The 25,289-nt window shown below is 42.1% G+C and overlaps 1 protein-coding gene across 2 annotated transcripts in view; it reads right to left on the bottom strand.

The window, feature by feature from the left end:
- pank4 (pantothenate kinase 4 (inactive)) overlaps positions 1 to 23,401 on the bottom strand; it is a 54,457-nt gene extending 31,056 nt beyond the window's left edge. Inside the window, exons 1-6 of one of the 2 annotated variants that reach the window (XM_078557942.1) lie at positions 23,252 to 23,401; positions 16,680 to 16,762; positions 14,875 to 15,083; positions 5,475 to 5,658; positions 4,583 to 4,675; positions 2,857 to 3,010 (exon numbers count right to left, since the gene is read on the bottom strand). In XM_078557942.1, the coding sequence (XP_078414068.1) occupies positions 2,857 to 3,010; positions 4,583 to 4,675; positions 5,475 to 5,658; positions 14,875 to 15,083; positions 16,680 to 16,762; positions 23,252 to 23,393 (865 nt within the window). In that variant the 5' untranslated portion in view covers positions 23,394 to 23,401. The remainder of the gene's footprint in view (positions 1 to 2,856; positions 3,011 to 4,582; positions 4,676 to 5,474; positions 5,659 to 14,874; positions 15,084 to 16,679; positions 16,763 to 23,251) is intronic. The other variant, XM_078557943.1, reaches the window with a different exon arrangement.
- Positions 23,402 to 25,289: the final 1,888 nt, after the last annotated feature.

Raw genomic sequence — 25,289 nt, forward strand, 5'->3', positions numbered from 1 at the left:
AAGAGTTTTTGCTCTGGATTCTACCATCATCACTTATTTATGATCTGTCATGTTCTGTACAAGATTCAGCTTGAGGTATAATTTTGCCTTTCATTGCTGTCTATGAGGCAGGCTAATGGTAGCTCTATTGGGCAAGATGATAGAATAGCAATAACTTCTAACATCGTTACTCAGCTAATTGCATGAGTACATCTATAAAATGATAAGAAATAGGAACAGGAGTAGAGCCTGTTCCACCATTCAATATGATCATGGCTAATTTACTGCCTCAACTTCACTTTCCTGCCCGCTCGCTATATCTCCTCATTCCCTGAGACACCAAAAGGTAGCTGAGTCTACCTCAGCCTTAAATATACTCAATTGTGGGGCATCCATAATTCCCTGGAGTAGACAATTCCAATGATTCACATCCCTGAGTGAAGAAATTTCTCATCTCATTTCTAAATGATCAACCTCTTATTCAGAGACTCTCCCTGCGTTATAGATTCCCCACCCAGGGGAAAACAACCTCTGTGTCTACCCTGTCATGCCCCTTCAGAATCCTGTATGTTTCAATGAGATCACCTCGCATTCTTCTAAACTCCAGAGAATATAGGCCAATTTACTCAGTTCCTCATCATAAGACAACCCTCGTCCCAGGAACCAATCTAGCCAACCTTTGTTGCACTTCCAATATAAGTATATCCTTCCTTAAGTGTGAAGACCAAAGCTCCAAGTTTGGACACAGTACTCCAAGTGTGGTCTCACCAAAGTCCTACACAACTGTAGCAAGACTTCCTTAACCTTGCACTCCAATCCCCTTGTAATAAAGGCCAACATACCTATGCCTTTCTGATTGCTTGCTGTAGCTGTATGCAAACTTTGTGTTCCTTGTACAAACATTGTTCACCCAAGTCTCTCTGAACATCAACATTTAGAAGTTTCACGACTTTTAAAAAATATATGGATTAGTATTTTCCCAATAGCACTGTAAAGCAAACATACACAAAATGTCCTGCTCTTATAATGCCATTGTGTTTTCCCCCATTACCTATTAACCTAATTTAACAGACTTGGTTTTAAACGCCGTCTTTAGGTCTCTCTTTACCACTACCCAAGATATTGGGCAGGCATCACGCTCTTGTCCTGTCTCAATCCAGCTGTTAGTGTTGCTGCTTTGCATACACCCTGGGTACAATCAGATTCAGTGCATTGTAAGGCTCCCATTTCCCAATAATGTGTGGGGAACTTCCTGTCTTGTCTAATTTAAAGCTCACCCTCCTCTAATTCCAATTTGCCCATCCAAGGCTTATCCATCAGTCTGCAGGTCACTGGTCTCTGGAATACTCTCCCAAAATCAATTTGTACACTTGTTCTCTCACTGCCTTCAAAAAGAAAGACTCCCAAGGATCCTCCTCTTCCTTCCCAATTTTCTCCCTATTTTATCTGTTCCATGTCCACCGGCATAACTCCATGGCTAAGGTTTTGGAGAGAATTGTGTGTTGTGCTTTATAACAAAGTGAATTTGCACAGGTTTTAAAACAGAAATAGCAACACACTGCAGGCACTGAAGAAGTGCGTTAAAACCAAATGACTTCATTACTTCAAAGAGAGACAATGATAGACAACTGACTCATCCCAGAATCATTAAGTCACTGCTGTGCTTATTAATTTTGAAAATAGCAGGAAATGTCTTTAAAGCCACATCATAAAAAAGGGGCAGGGCAGCTAGTCAGTTTTATTTGCATGGCCTAATGGCAAAGCACTGAATAAGTCAAAGGGACTGATTTCCCACTGATTGGGAACTTAAGAGGTAAGGCCAAGTTAGTCCACAAGTCTGGGAGGCTTGCTTAACTTAAACTCCAGATCAGTCAGAATCAGGCCAGGATAAGTTATGCAAGGCCGCCAAGAGGGATAGTATGGCATGATTTCCATTGCTCATATTCTCAATTAGGGTTTTCCCGTCAGTGGCGGGTGTGTTTGGCGACGCGAACGGACAACATGGTGAGAAGGCTAAAAATCGGTTTCACGACATCGTGAAACCAGTTTGAAATTGTCCACTAGAATCACGTCTAGATTCGATTATGTCTTGTTGTTTGGAAATTTAAACAACTTTGCAATTGTACCACAAAGTATTTTAATCTGCCTTAGGAAAGACTGGAGAAGTATTATGAGAGCATGTGTGCAAGATCTGATATCCAGTTCAGTTACAACGGAATCCTATTGGTATTCCCAGGGTTAGACTATTGCATAATTAGATATAATGCAGTACGGTAAATCTTTTGAACACAAATCACTCCAACTGCTTAGGCAAGTGGCACTCACTGTCGTTCCTGAAAAAATATCTAAAGCAGATCTGAAAGTTGTACTGTCTACCCTTTCCTTGAGCATCCAGGATGTTGTTTTTCATGAAGTGTTACATAAATACACATATGCATAAAATTTGTGAGAAGCTGTTTTTTACTTATATCTACCATTTTGTTAAAATCGGCAAGAATAGGAATTTCACTTCTGCACTTCATGTACTGTAACTCCAACTGCAGAAGACACCCCATGACTATTTCCATTTTCCACTTCAGCTACCTTTGTCTGAGTAAGAGGAACAAATTAGTATCGATTTATCAGCAGTTCTAGATTGTGAAATTGTGCTTACTGAGTACTGGATCAAGACTATCCAAATTTACTTCACATAGGAATCTTACAGACAGAAAGAGAGACTTTCATCCCACAAATTTGGGTTGGATTCAAAACCAAGTATGAAAGGTAAAAACCAAATTCAATTACTAACTCCCTCTTCCCAAACAGTAATTTCAAGAAATTGACTCCAGCTGAAGAGGATGTAAGGCAAGACACAGATAATCATCAAGATGCAGTTACCTTTATCAGTAGTGGCAGATTTTCCAAAGCTACTGGCTATAAGATCCCCGGTGAGCCCAAAGGATTCGTATGCCCCTCCATAAATGTCACGAACTAACATGTCCACGTTTGTGTGCTGTCCTTTTGATGCAAGTTGCAATAATTCATCAAATCGCTGGAGAAAAAAAATATAAGTTAAATGTAAGCCACAATCAAATAAGTCAGCCTTTGAGGCATAACAGTCGAGATGAGAAGAATGCAGGAAACAGCTTTTATGAAACTTAAAATGCCATGAGTCTTAAATAATGTGAATTTTACAGCCCTTTGTTTTCTAATTGCTACACACGTAAGGAACGCCCAAAGTGAAAGAAAATCCTGAACTTAAAATTGCAAATCTTGTTCACTGAGTGCCCACTTTGCTTACCTTCCTCCTTCATTGACTCCTTGATGAAATATAGGTCCATAAATGACAGTTGACCGACTGCACCTCAGTCATCAGTCTTTGCTTACTCAGGCAGTGTCATCATCCTTATCCTGTCCTCAGCCTGAGTTGTACTGCCCTGTCTGCACTGGGTTGGATGAAAAATGATCAAGAGCAGGAACAATGACCAATTCTGCTCTCACTAATCCAGTAAAGGGAGGCAAATTATAGTACCCCTTCTCCACCCCACAGCAAAGTTCAATTTGCTCAGGAGAGTCTGGGGATTAAGCCTCATCATCTGGGTCTTCATCTAAATTTATCTGGGTCAAATTATTTCCTCCCGCAAAATTGGGTCACCATACATCCATTGAGTGACCATGATAGGAACCAGCAATCCCACCAACGATTCTCTTCCAATTGCGCTCAACAATCACGTACACAAGGATAGTTTTGGCTGAATTGTGCTCAGCTTAACCATCATTATGTGGGGAGGTGCTTTCCTCACTGTTTCAACATTATCCACTGATGACAAAGCAATGATCACCTTTGCTGATCTCTGCGGGGTTGGGGGGGGGGCGTGGATGGCCACAATATTCTAAACAAGATGTCAATTGAAAGAAGCAGCAGAAGACATGGCAGAAAGCAGCATTAGAGCAAAGTGGAAAATTTGCTGAATTACAAGCAAAGCAACTAGTGGAAACTGACTGCATTTTAACTGGTAACTTCAACAGAAGAGAACAGCTGCCATCATTATCGGCGTTGTGGTAAAACCTCAGGACTTATTAAGGCATCAGCTAGCATCTTGCCGCCGAGTCAGGAGGACTTGGGTTCGACTCTCACACCAGAGACTTGAGCACAAATGCAACAGCGAGGGGCTCCTGCATTGGCAAAGGTGCCATCTTTCGGGTGAGGCATTAAAGCTGGGCCTCATCTGCCCTGTCAGATACAAGTAAAAGATTCCATGGCTATCCTAAATTCCATTGTACTTTGAAGAAAAGCAGGCATGTTACTCTTACTTTACTAGTCAATGTGTGTCCTTCAGTGCTGTGTGCAAATTGGCTGCCACATTACATTAAAAGTGATTAGACTTCAAGAATACTTGGGAGTCATAATGTCATGAAAGATGTTACTTAAATGTAAGTTTTTTCCCCCCTTTTTACTGCACATGGGGAGGAGGCAGTCATCCCAAGCTTCCAAATGCCTGACTTAGAAGACAGAACTGCTGATGCCTGAAGACTGTTTCAAGCCCATATTCCTGACTTCAACTAGGCATGTGGTGAGGAGAGGATACATAAAAGACAAAAACAGGGGGAAAAAAATGACCACCTTTGTTTTTGTCAGCAAGGCTCCGAGCCCCCAAAACGTACCACCACCTATTGAGCTTCCTCCAATCCGCTCAAATTGGTCTTCAGACTCCACCTGCATGGATGAGAGGAATTAAAATAAACAGAATTCATTTCACTATTTCTAACCCACTTTGAGACCCACAAGGCAATGTATAACGGTAGGTTTTTTCAGTATCACTGAACCAGACAGACCTGTTCTTTTCAAAAAGGTTTAAAATTTAATTACAGGAAGGAAATCTTCCTTCATTGCATTCACCATTGAAGCATGCAGATCTGAATGTTAACTTGAGAAATCATTGATCTGTTTACTATTCAGGATTTATATGTTGAAAGAGCAAATTAGCTGATCTCAGCAGCACATAAGTTGAATGCCACAACTAGCCTTTGTGTTTCCAGGATGGTGAAGGGGATGAAATCCAAGTATTTGATACACCTATCTGGAAACTGCACATGCACCTGGATGAGAGCAGGATTGGGTTCAGCCCTGATGTTTTCTTCAATTAAATAGCCAGCCGATCCTTAAGCTTAAAAAATGACCACTTTAGCAAGGCGCTAGAAGGCCGCCAGCTCCTACTGGCACCATTCCCAAATAACAGTCAGTATCTTGACAAGTTAAGGGCAGAAAATTAGGAGAAAGATGAATTAGAAGATCACAGCCACAATTCTGCATCAATAACCTGTGCCAGCCCTGTTTTGAAAGCTAATGGAGAAAAGATAGTAATTAAGAGAAAAAGCAACACAGTATGTATACAGCTGTGTCCTTTGTAGATGTATGATATTTTAGTGGAATGCACCTTTTCATTCCTTAAATGAATGTTGCGCTTTTGTCAGTTACTGATAGCACCGAATTATTCTACATAGATCCTACTTACCCGGACTATAGATACTCCCGACCCAATGTTCACCAGCAGGTAGGGGAAGATATCTGGGTGCGTTGTCTGAAAACGAAATTCAGGGTCTGCATGCTTCACGTACACAAAGGCCTCATGTGGGATATTTCGCAGTACAAAGTTGCAACCTTTGATTAAGCAAGTCATTTCATCTTCCTTATCCACTCTGCAAAGAAATTGAAAGAAAAATCTGGTCTCACTCATTTGGAAGGCCAAAGTACAAAGGATCACATCAATTGGGAATGGATTATACATATAAAACTCAACATTAAGCACAAGCTATGAGAAATCTACCATGTAATCTGTCCCATCTCAAAGGGAACCAACTTAAAAAGAACTGGAGGCTAAAATAGTGCACTGTCCCAAATGTGTGAAGAACACTGCACTAACAAAACCAAAGAAATAATGTATTCTCATGAACAGTACAAACCACACAAACCTGACAAAACATATGTAACTCTCCATCCCACCACAATCTCCTATCACATCCCACTAACAGCAACTCCCTCCCTACCTGTAAAACCCCCCATCAAACTCTCTCCTTTGACCATTCCTTTCGCAACCTCTCAGTAGTTTTCCACCAGTGCACACCCTGGGAGGCTCCTGTGTCCCTGTATAAGCTATTTGTAAATAATATAAAATATCTTTATCAAACTTATTTTAAAAAGCTAAAATGAAGTGTGCGCTATTGGAATATGGTGCTTATAGTTTCAGAATAAGGAATAATTGTTGGGTAGAAACGTATAGTAAGGTAATTAACTCACTTAAGGGGTCAGAGTCTCGAATATACATCATTCTTTTTCCCCAAAACACAGTTCACAAATTGAGAGCCTTCCTTTATTTTCCATTTCTGACCAATGAACATTCCCCATGTTAACTGACAGGGAAAAGGGAGCATTTTGTACGGTTATAATTGGAGAAGGGTTTGACTGAAAAACATGACATGATTTGGAGATATTGGACTGATGGCATAATAAATACTGCAGATGGGAGCATAAAATTACACAAGAGACATCAATAGATTAAGTGGGTAAAACTTAGGCAGATGAATTTCAACACCATTAAGCATGAGGGTTAGACAATAAAGAGAGTTTTGCTACAACTATACAGATGTAGTCCAGCCAGGGCTTTGGAGTAGTGTGTACAATTCTGGTCACCACCTCAGAGAAAGGGTATATTGGTGTTGGAAGCAGTACAGCATAGATTCACCAGAACATTATCAAGGCTCAGGGGGTTAATTAATGAGGAGAATACAAACTAAGTTTGTATTCTCTGGAATATAGAAGGTTAAGGGGTGTTTTGTTTGAGGCTTTAAGGATTTTGAATGGAATCGACAGGGTAGATGGAGAAAACTTTTCCCGCTGATAAGGGACTCTGCCTTGATTACATACCTACTCAAGTAAGGTTAGTGTGGAACACTCTCCCACAAGAAGCAATAGATGCTAACTCAATTAATAATTTTAAATTTGAAAAGGGTCGATTTTTACGAGCCAGGTATATTAAGAAATATGGGGTTGGGATACAGATCATTCATGATCTCACTAAATGCCGGAACAGGCTCAAGGGGCTGAACGGCCTATTTGTGTTCATGTGATGTCCAGTAACGCTGTTTCTGTCAGACTCACTCCTTTTCCAGAAGCATAATACCAAATACTATAGTATAAGGAGGCCATAGAAACACAGGAAGAGAAGCAAACAGTTTCGTTCCTTGAACGTGCTCTGACATTCAGCAAGATCATGGCTGATCTGTGGCCTAACTCCACATAACTGCCTTTGCCTCATATCCCCTAACACATTTAGTTAACAGAAATTTGCACATCATTAAGATTATGACAGGTCACCATATCTGAAAAATGATTCAGTGCCATCAGGAGGCACTTGGAGAGATGGTGGCAAAGTGATAATGTCACTGGACTAGTAATCCAGAGGCCCAAGCTAATAATCTGGGGACACAGGCTCAAATCCCATTACGGCAGCTGGTGGAATTTAAATTCAATTAATAAAAACTGGAATTGAAAGCTCGTCTCAGAATTGCTGTAAAAAAAAACTGATCTCGTTCACTAATATCCTGGAGGGAAGGAAATCAGGCATCCTTACCCAGTCTGGCTACATGTGACTCCAGACCCACAGCAATGTGGTTGACTCTTAACTGCCCTCTGAAATGGTCTAGCAAGCCACTCAGTTCAAGGACAAAGAGGGATGAGCACTAAATGTTGGCCTTGCCAGCAACACCCACATTCCATGAAAGGATTAAAAAAAACTTACTTTAGGACTAGCAACAGGGGAAAGACAATAACATCTCACTTCAATAGGTTTCTCAGCTTAACAGCCTGATATCACACTCAGCTCACCCCATTCACACAGAATTGGCAACGATATTTTAAGCTTAAAAAGGCTTTTATGGCCTGATCGACTAAAGCAGCCTTGTTAAGAATTAAACACATCAAAATGATAGATTACATTTCCTTTGCATGCATCAGCTTGTTGCATAACAACGAAAATGCACTGAAATGCAGTCTAACCAATGATGCTTCACCACTGCACCTACCCAGATCTAATTCCAGTTAAAGGAATCATTACTCTCTTCCACAAATAGCCAAAGCTTTAAAACTAGCTACATGCTGATTGTGGAAACAATATCACTCAAGATCCCTAAATTCTTCCATTTCTACAAAACGTGACTTTTAAGCAGAACGGGGGTCTGAGGAATGGCAATGAAGCAGCAAAATTATCTCACCCCCCAACACCATTGAAATACTTATCATTTCAGCAACCTCCAAATTTAGTTTCTCCAAGGCCTCCCCTGGCTCCATCCCGGACAAACTACAACTTCACAGAATCACACAGTGCAGAAGAGGCCCTTCGGCCCATCGAGTCTTCACCGATACGTGAGAAACACCTGACCTACCTACCTACCTAATCCCATTTACCAGCACTTGGGCCATATCCTTGAATGTTATGACATGCCAAGTGCTCATCCAGGTACTTATTAAAGGATGTGAGGCAACCCGTCTCCACCGCCCTCCCAGGCAGCACATTCCAGACCGTCACCACCCTCTGGGTAAAAAAGTTTTTCCTTACATCCCCCCTAAACCTCCTGCCCCTCACCTTGAACCTATGTCCCCTCGTGACTGACCCTTCAACTAAGGGGAACAGCTGCTCCCTATCCACCCTGTCCATGCCCATCATAATCTTGTACACCTCGATCAGGTCGCCCCTCAGTCTTCTCTGCTCCAACGAAAACAACCCAAGTCTATTCAACCTCTCTTCATAACTTAAATGTTTCATCCCAGGCAACATCCTGATGAATCTCCTCTGCACCCCCTCCAGTGCAATCACATCCTTCCTATAATGTGGCGACCAGAACTGCACACAGTACTCCAGCTGTGGCCTCATCAAGGTTCTATACAACTCCAACATGACCTCCCTACTTTTGTAATCTATGCCTCGATTGATAAAGGCAAGTGTCCCATATGCCTTTTCACCACCCTACTACATGCTCCTCTGCCTTCAGAAATCTATGGACACACACGCCAAGGTCCCTTTGTTCCTCAGAACTTCCTAGTATAATGCCGTTCATTGAATACTTCCTTGTCAAATTACTCCTTCCAAAGTGTATCGGAGGTGTCAGCTGTGGCTCAGTTCATAGCACCCTCGCCTTTGTATCAGAGGGTTGTGGGTTCATGTCCCACTCCCGGAAACCAAGAACTGTGATTGTACTCGAACGAGTTGCAATGTGTGACTGTTGATAACTTGAAAGAGTTTCCAAAGTGTATCAACTCACACTTTTCAGGGTTAAATGCCATCTGCCACTTATCTGCCAATTTGACCATCCTGTCTATATCAGCCATGATTGAATGGCGGAGCAGACTCGATGGGCCAAATGGCCTAATTTCTACTCCTATGTCTTATGGTCTTATATCTTCCTGTAGTCCAAGACACTCAACCCCATTGTTAACCACTTGGCCAATCTTTGTGTCATCTGCAAACTTACTAATCCTACCCCCCACATAGTCATCTATGTCGTTTATATAAATGACAAATAATAGGGGACCCAGCACAGATCCCTGTGGTACGCCACTGGACACTGGCTTCCAGTCACTAAAGCATCCTTCTGTCATCACCCTCTGTGTCTCCTGCAACTAAGCCAATTTTGAATCCACCTTATCAAATTACCCTGTATCCCATGTGCATTTGCCTTCTTTATAAGTCTCCCATGTGGGACCTTGTCAAAGGCTTTGCTGAAATCCATATAAACTACATCAACTGCGCTACCCTCATCTACAACCTGGTCACCTCCTCAAAAAATTCAATCAAATTTGTTAGGCATGACCTCCCTCTGACAAAGCCATGCTGACTATTGCTGATCAAACCTTGCCTCTCCAAGTGGAGATAGATTCTCTCCTTCAGAATTTTCTCCAATAGTTTCCCTACCACTGACGTGAGACTCACTGGCCTGTAGTTCCCTGGCTTATCTCTACAACCCTTTTTAAATAGCAGAACCACATTAGCTGTTCTCTAGTCCTCTGGCACCTCCCCGGTGGCCAGAGAGAATTAACAATTTGGATCAGAGCCCCTGCGATCTCCTCCCTTGCCTCACTCAGCAGTCTGGGTCACAAAACATCCGGGCCTGGAGATCTGACCACTTTTAAGCCTGCCGACACCTCCCAATACCTTGTCACTCCCTTTATCAATTTGCTCAAGAACCTCGCAGTCTCTCTCTCCGAGTTCGATACCTTCATCCTCATTCTCTTGGGTGAAGACGGATGTGAAGTATTCGTTCAACACTCTACCGATGTCCTCTGGCTCCACCCATAGATTTCCCCCTTGGCCCCTAGTGGGCCCTACTCTTTCCCTTGTTATCCTCTTCGCATTGATATACTTCTAGAATATCTTGGGATTTTCCCTACTTTTACCAGCCAGAGCTTTCTCATATCCCCTCTTTGCTCTCCTAATTGCTTTCTTAAGCTCCACCCTGCACTTTCTGTACTCCACTCATGACTCCGCTGATTTGCTTCCCTTGTTCCTGCTCAAAGTCTCTCTTTTCCTTCTCAACGTATCCTGAATATCTCTGGTCATCCATGGTTCTCTGGGCTTGTTACTCCTTCCTATCACCCTAGAGAGAACATGTTGAGCCTGTACCCTCCCCATTTCCTTTTTGAACACACCCCACTGCTCCTCTGTAGATTTCCCCACAAGTAGCTGTTCCCAAAAACTCTAACTAAAGTCAGGTTATTGCCGAAGGGAGTATCAGATTCATGGAAGTGTTTAGGATGAATAAGCTAAAAAAAAAATGTTGTTTAGGCATATTTCCAAAGGGAAAAGTAAATTTACTTCAGGCACTAGATCAACAACATATTGCTGGCACATGCAGAAACCTAGAATATCTGTACATCTTTCAAATCTTGTTGAGAGCTGCTTTTCCCCACCCATACCAATGGTACAATACCATTCCTGTCCTGCTACCCTTTAGATCGCACACAAAGTGGGGAATTTAATGTCATCTCCCGTGGCAAATTTGATGACGGTGCAGGGAATTTAATCAGGTGCGGACCGTCACCTTCCCGCATCTGCCCCCATTAAGTCCGTGGTGGGAGGTTCATGGACGGCCATGTGGGAAGGCCGAAAAGCAAACTCTGTCGAAGTAGCTTGCGGATTTCCAGGGGAGGTCCCTTATTCAAAGGCACTCAGTACCTGATTGATGGACCCCAGCGTTGGAGGGTGGGGGGGGGGGGGGAGAGGTGTCACCAAGAGCCACCCCACTGCCTTTGCTGTCGACTTCCCTTCCCCACGACCCCTCCCCCACCATCATTAGCTGTGGCCTGGGTCCCTCAGCAATCCTGGGTCTCGGGTGGATGCATTACCGACAACCACCACCCTCTCCCTGGTGGAGCTGCCAAGCTATGAAGAGCTGCTTTACCCTGGGGAAGGCCCACTGCTGCCCAGCTAAGTCTTTGATTGACACTTAATACAGTGTGCCTTTCTGAAAAGAGGCAAAGTGAGAATCTTGCTGGATCTCCAGCCAGCGGGCAAGGTCCCTGTTACCTACATTAAATTCCACCCATAGTCTAACATGGATTTTGTCTTTAAGTGTAATGGGGAAATTTATAAAGAAACAAAGGCCGTCACTTGGAATATACATACATAAGATACCAGAGTCAGATAGGAGCATCTTAAGTGGCTTGCGTGTGAAATCACCTTGGGGTTACTTAAAAGCAATTAGGCTTTGTGGGTTTAAAACAAAACCACTTCATAATCACAAATTGTACATTTCACCTCATAACAATACCATATAAAAAAACTGAGATACAACAGCACACAGTTCATTGTATCTGAATACTGTCTGCTTTCCTCCATAACACTGACTGGTAATAAAGTTCCGCTCAGCCTAAAAAAAGGCACATTGAGCCATACAATTATACTAGTGGAATTTGATAATATTGCTTACAATGAGTCTGTGTTTTATATCAACAGGAGCTTTGCAGTATATAATGCAGGGTGTATTATTTGCTGCTCATGACCTTATTCCCATTATGACTAGAGTCCAGTTATAGTTAAATAATTACTGGATGAGGTCAAAAATTTAATAGTTCTTCAGGCTGTTGACCAATGCTCAAGATGAATGACCTGGCTGGCTTGGGTTCTTTATTTAAAAAGTGCATTCCAAAGATCAGGCAGACATGCCAGATATTCCAACTCATGTGTTAATACATATTTTTTAAAGTGTCACAGACAGGAAAAGGAGAAACAATTTAACATTATTATAAACTCAGCAAATGTCCTATAGCATCCCTCATGCTCGGTTTAAGGGTATACTATTTTATAAGGAAAGGGTCATTAAACCATGCAAAATGTACTGCGTTATTCTTTCACTAAAGTGCAGTCGCTCATCGCTTTAGATTGGGGCTGGATGTTTTAGTATTATAGTGGAGGTCTGGGCTCTAATCCAAAAATACATAATGAGGCTTGGCTGAGAGCCCAGAAATCCATTAGCCTGTTAAAACACCTGAGCCCCAGGGAAAACAAAGCTTGATTGACAACTCTGGCTCTCTGATCTATGCTGTCAATTTGTCAATTGCACAATGCTTATTTACACAAGATGAAAAGAGGTTTCAAGCGCTTGCCCTTTCTGCTATTGATACTTTAAACGGTCTGGACCACTGACACTTTTATTGGCCTGTCGTCAAAAGTAGTATTTTGTTTAAGAAAGTTATCAATAAATAACTGTTTTTTAAACTCTGTTTTTATATTTTTTATAGGTCACTACAGCATTCATTGGTTTTAAACAGTGTATACTGGGTGAATGGGCATTAAAGTGCCATCCCTTGGTATGGGAGGCATGAGGACGACCATTTGAACTTGCCTTTCAAAAGGTTCCCATGTAGACAATGGTTTCCAACACTTCTTGAGGTGCTGTGAACCTTGACTCTTTGAAAGGCTGGCACAACTCCATGAAAATTGCAGAGGAGCAGGACACGCATATTCCTGAAATGGAGCCAGCCAGGTCAGGAATGCAAAGTGCGGGCTCATGATCCGAACTAGGCTGAAAATTTAAAAGGCCCTGATGAAAATCAGAAACCCCAGGAATGGAGTCAGGTATCTCAGAATCGGGTCCTGGCTGCCATTTTTAAAGGTCTGTGGAGTCTCCCTAACTCTGCGAAAATCCAGCCTATAGTCTTTCCTTCAAAACTAATTCCTTCAGGAGATGGAGAAACTGAATAGAAATTGGTTGAAAGCAATGTTTAATAATGCAAAACATATTAATGTTTTTAACTGCATCTAACTTGAACATGCCACTGACCCAGCAGTATGCCGATTAAGGACTATTAACATAAGCCCACATTCAGAGAGCACAGTATTAATTCATGTCTTTATTAACTTATGATTTAGTTAAATATCAAACCAGAAGCAGAAAATTATTTCAGGTTGTTGCTTCACAGCAGAAAGCAAGAGGGCTGTATAAACATTTGCCTTTTGAACGCTAAATGATTATACAGTGAATAACTCAAAGAGTAACTTAAGAAAACGTCTCTTGCAATGCAGCAAAACCACATAATTCACCATTGACATTTTCAAAAGTGAAGTTCATCGTCTGCCTAAAAGAGGATATATACCAACAAATATTTGATTTCTATTCCAAGTTTAAAAACATAATTTCAGTATGCATAATCACAAGTACTAAACAAAGGAAATAAAGAATTTGCATTTATATAAGACCTTTCCATGACCTCGAGTTTTCCCAAAATTCTTCACAGCCAATGATGCAATTTTGCTTTCAAATGATCAATGTAGGAAATGCAGCAGTTAATTTGCACAGAAGATTCCACAAATAAAAATGAGATAAGAACCAGATGATCTATTGTAGTTGGTTGAAGGATAAATATTGGTTAAGATAATAGGATAGAGCCATGGATCTTTCATGTCCACCTGAGGGGGCAGGTGGAGCCTTGGTTTAAATGACTCAGCTGAAAGACAGCATCTCTAACAGTGCAGTGGTGTGTCAGTAATGCACAAGTTTTATCAGCCTAGGTTTTGTGCTCAAGTTCAAGAGTGGAGTGGCACTTGAACCTATGATGCCCTGACTCAAAGCCAAAAGCACTTTCAGCCAAGACAGACAGAGAGAAGATTAGACAATTTATTAAGGCAAGTGGGAATTCCTCCCATGGAGGGGTTTTTTTTCTATAGTTTGTCTTCATTCAAAGAGTCTTCTTACCTCATCCTTCCCACACACGGTCCTTTGGTACATAATTGCTCCTGACCATTGAAATCTATTTCTCCATCGATCCACAAGCAAGCCCAGGAGAGCTAGCTAGCAAGTTTCGGCAGCTACATGCAGCACTGCTAGCAACCCTTAGATTTAATGGAGCAAACTGAGTTTCCCACATGTGCCCAGAATATAAGAAAGAAAGATTTGGTTGGAGGCTGTGTGATTCAATGTACCCTGGTACCAATGTCACTTGTTCTCATCAGCTTTTTTAAAATTCCTTTCCCGGGATGTGGGTGTTGCTGTCAAGGCCAGCATTTGTTGCCCATTCCTAAATTGCCCTTCAAATGAGTAGCGTTCTTGGCCATTTCAGAGGGCAGTTGAAAGTCAACCGCATTGTTTGGGTCCAGAGTCACATGTAGGCCAGACCAGGTAAGGATGGAAGATTTCCTTCCCTGGAGGACATTAGTGAACCAGATGGGTTTTTACGAAAATTGATAATAGTTTCATGGTCATCATTACTGAGACTGAATTTCAATTCCAGATTTATTAACTTAAATTCTACCAGCTGCAGTGGTGGGATTTGAATCCGTGCCCAAAGCATTAGCCTGGACCTCTGGATTACTAGTCCAGTGACTTTACCACAATGTCACAGCCTCCCTCCATGCTCTCACTTACTTTAGTCCCAGCTTCTTCTCGATCAGGTTCTTAAACTTGTGAGCACCGCCTCCTGTAGCTTTAATCACTTTGGTCTCCGTGTTCACCAGGTGGGCTTTGATGAAGTCCAGGCATGTTTCTATATAAGCATTTTCAAATTTAACGAAATGAAGTCGGGCAGTGATTTCTTCCTGAACAGAGATCTCGTACAATGGTTCATCATCAGGAACCTTAGAAAAACACAAACACAGCATCATGGGCTGAATTACAGGCTGCAGAAAGGCACATTTTCCAGGAGAAACATAATACAACTTGAACAAAAATCTACCTCAATGGTCTCCAACAGATGCTCAGGGTGTACTATAAAGACTCAAAGTTTAAAATCTACCTTCCCAATAAATTGCAAGTGTCTTAAGTTCCTGATATTAATAAAGCTTGACGTTCTAGTTTAGGATGATTTCAGCAATGAAGTAACAGTGATAAGGGTAGTCCTTTCCTAGCAGCATAAAATTGAAATAAATCAATCAGCAAGCAACAAAGGCACAAATAGGATTGAGCTACCTGGACTTAGTGGGCCAGACTGTTAGGGCTTGGGAACTACATTTTGGGCTGAAGGTCATAGTTTAGATACCCTTGTATGACAAAAGGTTTTTAAATGATCATCTGACAAAAAGCTCAAAATTTCCACAAAGTTCTAGTTATTTCATCAAAACTGTCAACATTTTTTGATTACGTGTTCTTTGTTAATTTACTATTACACCTGTCATAATAGCTGTCTAGAATGAAAAAATAAAGTAGATTAAAAAGTAATGACTACAGTTAGTTCTATTTAGTCAATAATATGAATCAGCTCACCTGCTTACCATCCGTGTAGGGAGCAACTGCTTTTGGAAATAGCTCTTTGTTGTATGAGTTACAAAGACACCATTATGAATGATGTTTTTATATTATTATGCGGTCTTGCACAGTTGATGGTGTTTCTCAACATAACCTGTCTGGTCCAACTTGCTCTCAAACTCAAGTACAACTTTCACCAAGTTTCACATGTACGCTGATAACACCCGATTCTACCTCACCACCATCCTCCTCGACCCCTCCACTGCCTCTGCATTGTCTGACATATAATCCAGGAAGTGCTGCATTTACCTCCCATTAAAAATTTAGAAGGCCAAAGCCATTGTCTTTGGCTCATGCCACAAACTCCATTCCTTAGCTACTGATTCCAGCCCCATCCCTGCCCATTGCCTCAGACTGAGCCAGATGGTTCGCAATCTTGACATCCTGCTTGACCTTGAGATGAGCCTCCTGTTATAAATTCTCTATCCATCATCAAAATCATCTTTTTCTACCTCTGTAACATTGCCCATTTCTGCCCATGCCTCAGCCCATCTACTGCTGCAACTTTCATCCATGACTTTATGACTACTTCACTGCACTTTGACCAGCCTTTCATATTTTACCATCTGTAAACTTGAAGTTATTCAAAACTCTGCTGAACGTGTTGTTGCTCAAACAAAGTCCTGTTCACTGACCTATATTGACTCTCAGTCAAGCAATGCTTCAATTTTAAAATTCGCATCCTCGCTTTCAAATCCCTCCACGGTCTCCCCTTCCTCTGCAATCTGCTCAGCCCCACAACCTTGAGGTGTCTGTGCTCCTCTAATTGATTGACCAAGTTTTCAGCCATCTGCCTCATTATCGCCTTATGTGGCTCAGTGTCAAATTTTGCTTAATAACACTCCTATTATAAATGCCTAGGGATGTTTTATTACATTAACAGTGCTGTATAAATAGAAGTTGTTTTTGTTGCTACACATCATACTTACTTTGCCATAATGATCAAAGGATCGTACTTTGGCAACCTTATGTTGAACAGTTGAATAGTAGGCCAGCTTTGTCAAGGAGCCACCTGTTAACAAAAGACATCATGCTAGTTCTGTAGCTAATATGTAGCATAACAGCTCAAAACCTGCAGAAGAGAAACAGCTCTAAAAACGCACAGCACTGCTAAACCAGTGTTGTCACTAGACATAAATGATTTGGTGCCAATACACAAGAGAAAATGATACTTGTGTCAATATGAGTCAATGCTGTTTGCTGCTCTTAATTTACCAGCTCAAACTGCTCCTATTTCCAATACCAGATGAGTTTGTAACCACTAGTAATTCAGCTTGGGGTTATCTGGCTCAAAATGCTCTAGACTAGAAAGTTTGAAAGAGCTAAATTCATACTTTTACTGTTGAGTGCTCTGCACAGCTCAAAGGGCACAGCACAAAAAGTCGGCATCCTTCACTAAAATCCTAAAGATAACACCCTTATCTCTCCTGAACAGGAACATTCATTATTTTGCTGTTAGTTCTCTAGCTGAAACAGGAATCTGCGGCTGACAAATCTTTTCTTTCCTTTGTATTACACCTGTACACTGTCATTCTCTGTTGGAGAAACAACAGAAAGAAGCCCACAAATTCTGTACTTACAATGTCCTCTCTTGGGAAAAGCCTCCAGACAATGGAGATGCAACCAAATTACCACAAGTTCCTAACGACAACACACTGCCAACCGGTTTCCTGCTCAAGAAATAGGAACTGCAAAGTAGGCCATGTTCCAATGTTTTATATACTAGATTATTCTATTTCTCACTATCTGCCTTTGATTGCCTGCACCTCAATATTTCTGCTACAACAAAGTTGAATTGTAATGACCTTGGGAGGATATCAGGGGAGTTGGGGGGAGAGCTGGTCTGGAAAGAGGCCATCAGCAGAAGGATAAGTTAAATAAACAAATACAATTTAAAATGGCATGTTCATGGATACATTCAGGTGAATGGAATATGCACTAATCTTAGTTCTGTTCCTTCACACAAACATCCAGTGAACTCAGAACTGAAGTCCACGGCTCACTTTGATTTTTTTTTTAAAGCACTTCATCAGTGATGTATTTAATAAAGTTTACGTTTGGCTAGCATATTAAGTAAATAAAGCTCATTTATCCACTTCATTGGGGGTTACTGGGAGAAACATATCATGATGTTCCTGGTGAAAAGATGTTATCAATTAGCTGCCACCTATAGCAACTAAGCTGATAAATCTCCTACCCTGAACATTAGAAGTGCAGAGAGGCAAATATTCACCAATCCCATATCTTCTAAGGGCGGGGTGGGGATGTCTTTCAACTCATCCTACAATTCATTCTCTCAGCTCCAAGGCCAGGCAGACAAACAACATAATCTGTCAATGACAGTCAAGCTTTGACCAGCTTTCCTCACTGCTCTGCTGTGTGGAAGTAGCTGGTCTCTGTATACACTTCTCCTCCATCACAACTATTACTTAAAGCTCGCCACGCGAGAAATGCAAACAAGATTTAACTACGTTTTTACAATGAAAAGAAACTTCCCTCTTCTGCAGGTGCTGATTCTAGCTGTGGTATGGTGCTTTGCCCAAGTGCCCATTCTTTACGTGTCAGCCTAGGTGGGATTTTTGTACTTTAAATACATCATAGCCAAGCTCAATCCTCATCTATTATGCACAGTTTCAGCAAGAATACTGAATATAATCAGAGGTTGATTTTGTGCACCTTCCTAATCCAGTCACACTGATGTGAATTGTATTCCACCCCCTTGCCCACAATTCCTGCCATGGCTCAGGTCATCTAAGTCAGCAAAGACCATAATTCAAATCTGCTGGCTCACCTACTGTACAGAAAATTTATTCGGGTATGTGAATTGGGGCTAATTCTAAACTCTAGGGTTACCTCTGCTACTGTCTTGCAAAATAACAATGTTACAACACAAGAGGAGGCCATTCAGCCTATTGCACCTGCGCTAGCTTTTCGTAAAAACACCACCTGATTAATCCCACTTACCTACTCCATTCCAAAAGCCCTGTAATTTTTTATTCCTTTTCAAGCTTCAAATTCCCCATTGAAAGTCATTGCTGCATCTGCTTCCACCACTCTTTCAGGCAAAACATTCAGCTCCTCTGTCCTCTGATTCTTTTGCCAATTATCTTACATCAGTGTCGTCTGGTTTACCAACGCCCCTGGCTGGCAGAAAGTTTCTCCTTGTTTACTCTTAACAAAACCCCTTGTGATTTAGATCAACTCTACTAAATCTCCCTTTAATTCTCCTGGAGCCCAGTCCCAGCTCCTGTAGTGTCTTCACATAACTGAAGTCCCTCTTCCTTGAGGTAATATAGTAAAGTAGGACATTTCTCCAAGCTGTGTTGGCAAAGTATCTTCCGGTTGGCAGCTCTGGAAAGCCCTGAAGCAGGGCGTGTAACCCTGTCACTCTCAGTTACATGTCAGCTGAACGACGACTCCCTTTAGCCAAATATTGGACTGACAATCACAGCTCAGCCCAAATTTGAAGTCAACATACGCACATTCCAGGCTATGTCACTTGGTAGCAATGAGAAGCTGTTTATTCTTGCCAGTCTCAGGAAGGAAACCAAATATTTCTCCCAACCTTTGCCGCAGTCTGAATTATTTAATCTCAGCTAAAGATTCAAACCTGGGACATGCCTAATCTGTATCTCTTAGTACCATATGATGTGGTGCAATTATACATTGAACCATTGGGGGACCCATTTATGTGTATGCTTTATGTTGACATCTTTATACACACTAAATGTTTTAAAATCTACTTTTCATAGGCCGTTACAGCACAGAAAGAGGGCATTCAGCTCTTTGAAAGAGCTTTCCAATTAGTCCCATTCACCTGCTCCTTCACCATAGCCCTGAACATTTTCTGTGTCTGAAACTGAAGATGGTTGATGAGAAGAAACCAGCTCCCAAGAAGGGAGCCAAAAAAGCCTTAAAGAAACCGGTAGCAAAGGGCGGCAAGAAGCGGCGAAAGTCGAGGAAGGAGAGTTACGCCATCTACATCTACAAAGTGATGAAGCAGGTTCACCCCGACACCGGCATCTCCTCCAAGGCCATGAGCATCATGAACTCGTTCGTGAGCGATATTTTCGAGCGCATCGCGGGTGAGGCTTCCCGCCTGGCCCATTACAACAAGCGCAGCACCATCAGCTCCCGGGAGATCCAGACCGCCGTGCGCCTGCTGCTGCTCAGGGAACTGGCCAAGCACGTCGTGTCAGAAGGGACAAAGGCGGTGACCAAGTACACCAGCTCCAAGTAAAACCCCACAATGGATTGAAAAGCATTCAAAATAGCTCTGAACATCACCCAAGAAACAATGAGCACTTTTGCTCACACTAGACTCAACACAATAAGCACCGATCTAAACCAACCTAGAGAACCTGCTACTAGAAGCCTGCAAGACAGTTTACAAACAAAAATGCAAACCACAGAAAACTTGATCACCATCTAAGTCATAATGTGCCACCTGACCACCACCTCTTTAATTCTTCGATTGATAATACAGTACCTTGCCCTTATTTTAATGGTAAAATGAAAAACAGAGTTGCATTTAAGCAGAATCTTATTACATCTCTCATGTAATCTCAACATGTAACTTGATATAACCAATCATAGAACATAAGAAATAGGGGGAGAAGCCATATGCCCCAAGCCTGCTTTACCAGTCAGTAAGATCATGGCTGATCTGATGTGGCCTTAACCCCACTTTGCTGCCTGTACCCTATAACCCTCGACTCCCTTGTCAATCAAAAATCTGTCTAACTCAGCCTTGAACATATTCAATGGCCCAGCCTTCACTGCTCACTGGGAAAGAAAATTCCAGCCAACCAGACAAACTCCTTCATCATTCTGCAGACATCCAGACCTCACATAAATAGCAGTATATTGAATGGTTAATCAATCTATTTTTGGTTGAGGTCAGGGCATTGCTCCCTGCTCTTCTTCAAAAATTATGAGAACTTTAAACCATCATCCACTACAGCAGAACAAGCAGAGAGCTTGGTTTAACATCTCATCCAAAGGACCTCACTACCAACAATGTAGCACTCCCTCAACACTGCAATGGAACATCAGCCTCGATTCTGTGCTCAATCACTGGCGGGGATCTTCAACCCACAACCAGGAAATCCGGGAGAAGAATTGTTCTAGCCACATAAAGCAGGCACAGAAAAGGAAAACAAAAACTGCTAGAAATCAAATAAAAACTGAAAATGCTAGAAATGTTCAGCTGGTCATCAGTTATTAAATTCTACCTGTGTACCTGTTGTGATGAATGGCACACATGAAACATCACAACCTGTCTTCTCTCTTCACAGATGCTGATTTGACTAACAGTGTACTTCCAACAAGTTCTGCTTTCACATAGATAAATCTACATCTAGAAAACATGCCAGAAACTTAATACTTACTCAACGCACCCACCCTCAGGTCAATAAATGCAATTTCCAAAAGATTTCCTTTATTTTCTTTCACCTGTTTATAAGCAACTACTTGTCTGCATCCACACAGTCCATCCAGAATGATGGACGTATAAGGATTTTAAACTCTTTTACACAAATTTCTCACTATGCCAACAAAGATTGTTAAAGTCAGAATATGGACTGAATGTCTCTGTACTTTTTTTCAGGAAAACCTGTGTATTACTGAAGCATATTGCTCCATTCCAGCAAACTGTAAACTGCAAAATTGTACGTCCTGCCATTGCATACATAATGGAGGCACTCAATTTTATGGATTGCTATTGAGTTCATACCTCGTCTTTCTATAGCAGGCAAGCCTTTTAATAGCTTCAAAGTCTGGTTTTCTTTTTTTAAATTGGCAGTGGGCAATTCATACATGACTTCCTAAATAATTAATGATTTCCTAAGGCAGAACATTTAACCACTATAACTGACTGGGAAAATGCACCATAACAATCTTTATAATTTATACTGACACACATTACTCAAATAACTGGCGCAGAAGGGTGGGAAAAGATAGATTATCTTGAGGGCAATAGATAAATAAATCAAGCTAAAATGCAATGAATTTTCCTGTGACGTTCACTGGCTATTCCTTTTTACAGAAAACACAAATTCCAGTGTCCCTGATGATGCAGGTGGACAAGGTAATAAGCAGCTTAGTCAAAAGCAAAAAGACCTTTGGTCTCTCACCTTAGTTACATCATCTCAGAAGGCTAGCAATAGCCCATTATTTTTAGCATTAACCATCCTGGATCAAGAGGAGAGAGAAAAAATAAATTGCTAGAATCTCCTCCCTTGAATACTATCCAGGAATACCAGCCATCTAATAGCCTGGTCAACATTTAGCATTTAATTTAATAAGAGAGTAACTGGCACCAGTAGAAGCATATTCCAGCAGAGTCAGTGCCTTTGTGGGAGAAAGAAGGTCACTAAGACTGGCAGGAAAAAAGCATATTTTCCTTGAATTACTAAGTTAGAATTCTACTTCTATGTCCCGTAACTGAAATCAAGAAATAATAAGTATGCGCAAATTGCCTCATCAGAAATGGAGCCCAGGATAAATGCATTGAGGTCTTAAAGTGCTTTGGAATGTTCTTCTACAACAACAATTTGCATTTATGTAGTGTCCTTAATATAACAGAAGCAATTATCAAACAAAATTGGGCAACAAGTCACATAAGGAGATATGAGGCCAGATGACTAAAAGTTGGGTCAGAGCTAGGTTTCAAGGAGTGCGGCGAAGGAAGAGAGACAGAGGTTTAAGGAGGTGATTCTCAAGCTTAGGACCCAGGCAGCTGGCAAGGTCACAAATGGTGGTGCGAAGAAAATCTGCGAAGCCCAAGAGGCCAAATTTGGAGAAGCGCAGAGATCTCAAAGGACTGTAAATCTGGGGAAGGTCACAGAAATACAGAGGGAGTGAGACAATGGAGCGATTTGAACACAAGTCTGAAAATTGAGGCACGGCTGGACTGGAAGCCAATGTAGGTCATCAAGCTCATGGGTGACGGTTGAACAGGACTTGGTTTGAGTTAGGAAACCTACCGGAGCATGGTGGGATCCAAGAGAACACTGGAATAGTCGAATCTAGAGATCAATGTTAAAGACGTTCTGTTATTACAAGCTGCTGTTATATTGGCCTATTAGCCTGCTTTAAAGGTAAAACAAATGACTTGTTCCCTGATAAATAACAATCATGTGCTGAAGGTTAGTCAGAATGCAGCACAAACCGGTCCTAGGTTAGTAGCCTGCACTTAGTTCACTTGCTCTGTAAACACCTGTACTGGTTTGTGTACTTTCTGCCTGGAGTGAGTTGTCAGAGTGATGCCTAGTGGGAGTTGTAGTTTTGCTGTCCATGCTTTTCGACATCGACCAACCAGTGCCATTCGCGCTGAGAACTACAACGTCCAGGAGCGCTGCAACAGGCCGCACATGCGCATTGCATCTCGTCCACTCGCCGCACCACCCGCCCTCCAGTCCTCTCAGGCCAAACAGTTCCCTGTCCCTTATCACCCGCCCCTCACTCTCAACACAGCCGTCACTCTTACTCCTCTACTCACCTATGTCGATGGCAAAGCTCTTGGCATTCTCCAGGTTGCGGAAAATCTCGTCAGGCGGCAACGTGATGCTTTTGTCCAGGCCGTCCCGCGGAGAGCGGGACGTTCGAACGCCCCCGGCCGCCTTCGTGCAATCTACCGCCATTGCCGTTCCCACAGCATCGTGCGTCATACGTCAGACGTGCGTCACACGCAACCCGCACGCCACTCATGGTGACGTGTCACGCAATGCAAGGCTATTACGTAATCGGCAGCAGTTGCTTATGAATGAAGTGTGAAACTATCCTAACTTCTAAGGCTTTGCTCCTTGGGTGACCCCCTATCACAGGGAGACACACACTTCCATCAGTCCCCCTGTAAAATCGTACATAGAATCGGGATCTCTATAAATACTAACACACCACAGACTAACTGTAAAATTATATATTAAACACAGAACCCCTGTAAATATTGTAACACTGCCACAAACCCTGTAAAATGAGAAACTCCATAATATCCCCAGATCTGAAGTTTCCAAAAGCATTGTCTCTGCACGAAGACAAACAGTATTATCATTGCATGGAACAGTATATTAAGATCTCAAACAAAAACAAAAATACCTGGAAAAACTCAGCAGGTCTGGCAGCATCTACAGAGAGGAACACAGTTAACGTTTCGAGTCCGAATGACCCTTCAACAGTTCTCGACACGTGAACTGTGCTCCTCTCCGTAGATGCTGCCAGACCTGCTGACTTTTTCCAGGTATTTTTGTTTTTGTTTTGGATTTCCAGCACCCCGCAGTTTTTTGCTTTTTATTAAGATCTCAAACCTGAGACTAAGGCCGTGATTTACCAGGCAGCAGTGATCCCCATGCTTATATATGCTTTGGAGAGTTGAACAACCTACAGCAGACACCTCAAAGCACCGGAGAAATACCACCAGCAGTGTCTTCGCAAGATCCTCCAAATCCAGTGGCAAGGAAGGCTGTCCAACAGCAGCCTCCTCTCCGAAGCTAACTTGTCCAGCATCAAGGTGCTAATCAATCAAAACCAGCACTGCTGGGCAGTGCATGTAATTTGCATGCCTGACACTAGACTGCCAAAGCAACTGCCCTACTTGGAACTTGGTTGTGGCAGGAGACACCCAGAAGGACAACAGAAACGCTTTAGGGATGTCCTCAAAGCATCCCTGAAGAGGTCAAACATCACCGCCGACTCATGGGAGTCCCTGGCTTGTGACTGACCAAAATGTAGAAGGTTTATTCAGATATCACCAAACGCATCGAGAGACTTTGTCGGGAACACGCAGAGGTGAAGTTGAGAGAGCACACAAACTTTCCAACCACTCGTCTACCCAGCCCTTCAAGTATCAACTGTCCTGCACATGGCAGAGTCTGCAGATCACACACTGGACTTGGACTGGACTCAGCCATCCCAGTACCCACTGAACTGGGAAGAAAGCACGTTAGTCTCAATCCCAGGGGACAGCCTAAGAAGATGTTAGTGTTATCACACCACGCTCAGAAATTAACATGGACAGAAATTTAAAGAAGGGTAGGAATATATTAATTTTGTGAATCCCTTGCAATGTTTTTTCAAACAATTGTTAAAATGTGATTTGTCTTTGTTGTGATTTGGGGAGGGAGTGAAGCTATTATTTCACCAATATGATGTCACCTGCAAGCTTTCCTGTGATATATCATTGTCTGTATTTTTGGAAAACTGGAACAATACATGCTCCTTTGATAAATCATGGGGAAAATGCTTAAAATAGCATTCTGAGCCATAGAGACTGGGAAGATTCCAAGTTCAAACCCTGCATGTGCAAAATTTGCAGGGCTCAGCCAGCATGTTGCTGGAACAAAAACAAAAATTGCTGGAAAAACTCAGCAGGTCTGACAGCATCTGTGGAGAGAAACAGTTAACGTTTCAAGTCCGTATGACTCTCCTTCAGAGATAAAGAGAAGTAAAAATGTGGTGAAATATATACTGTTTAAGGAGGGTGGGACAGGTGAAGCTGGATGGAGGGCCAGTAATAGGTGGAGGCAAAGGAGAGATTGGGA

The sequence above is a fragment of the Cetorhinus maximus genome, chromosome 15 (genome assembly GCF_964194155.1).
Source record: "Cetorhinus maximus chromosome 15, sCetMax3.hap1.1, whole genome shotgun sequence".
Classification (NCBI taxonomy): Eukaryota; Metazoa; Chordata; class Chondrichthyes; order Lamniformes; family Cetorhinidae; genus Cetorhinus; species Cetorhinus maximus.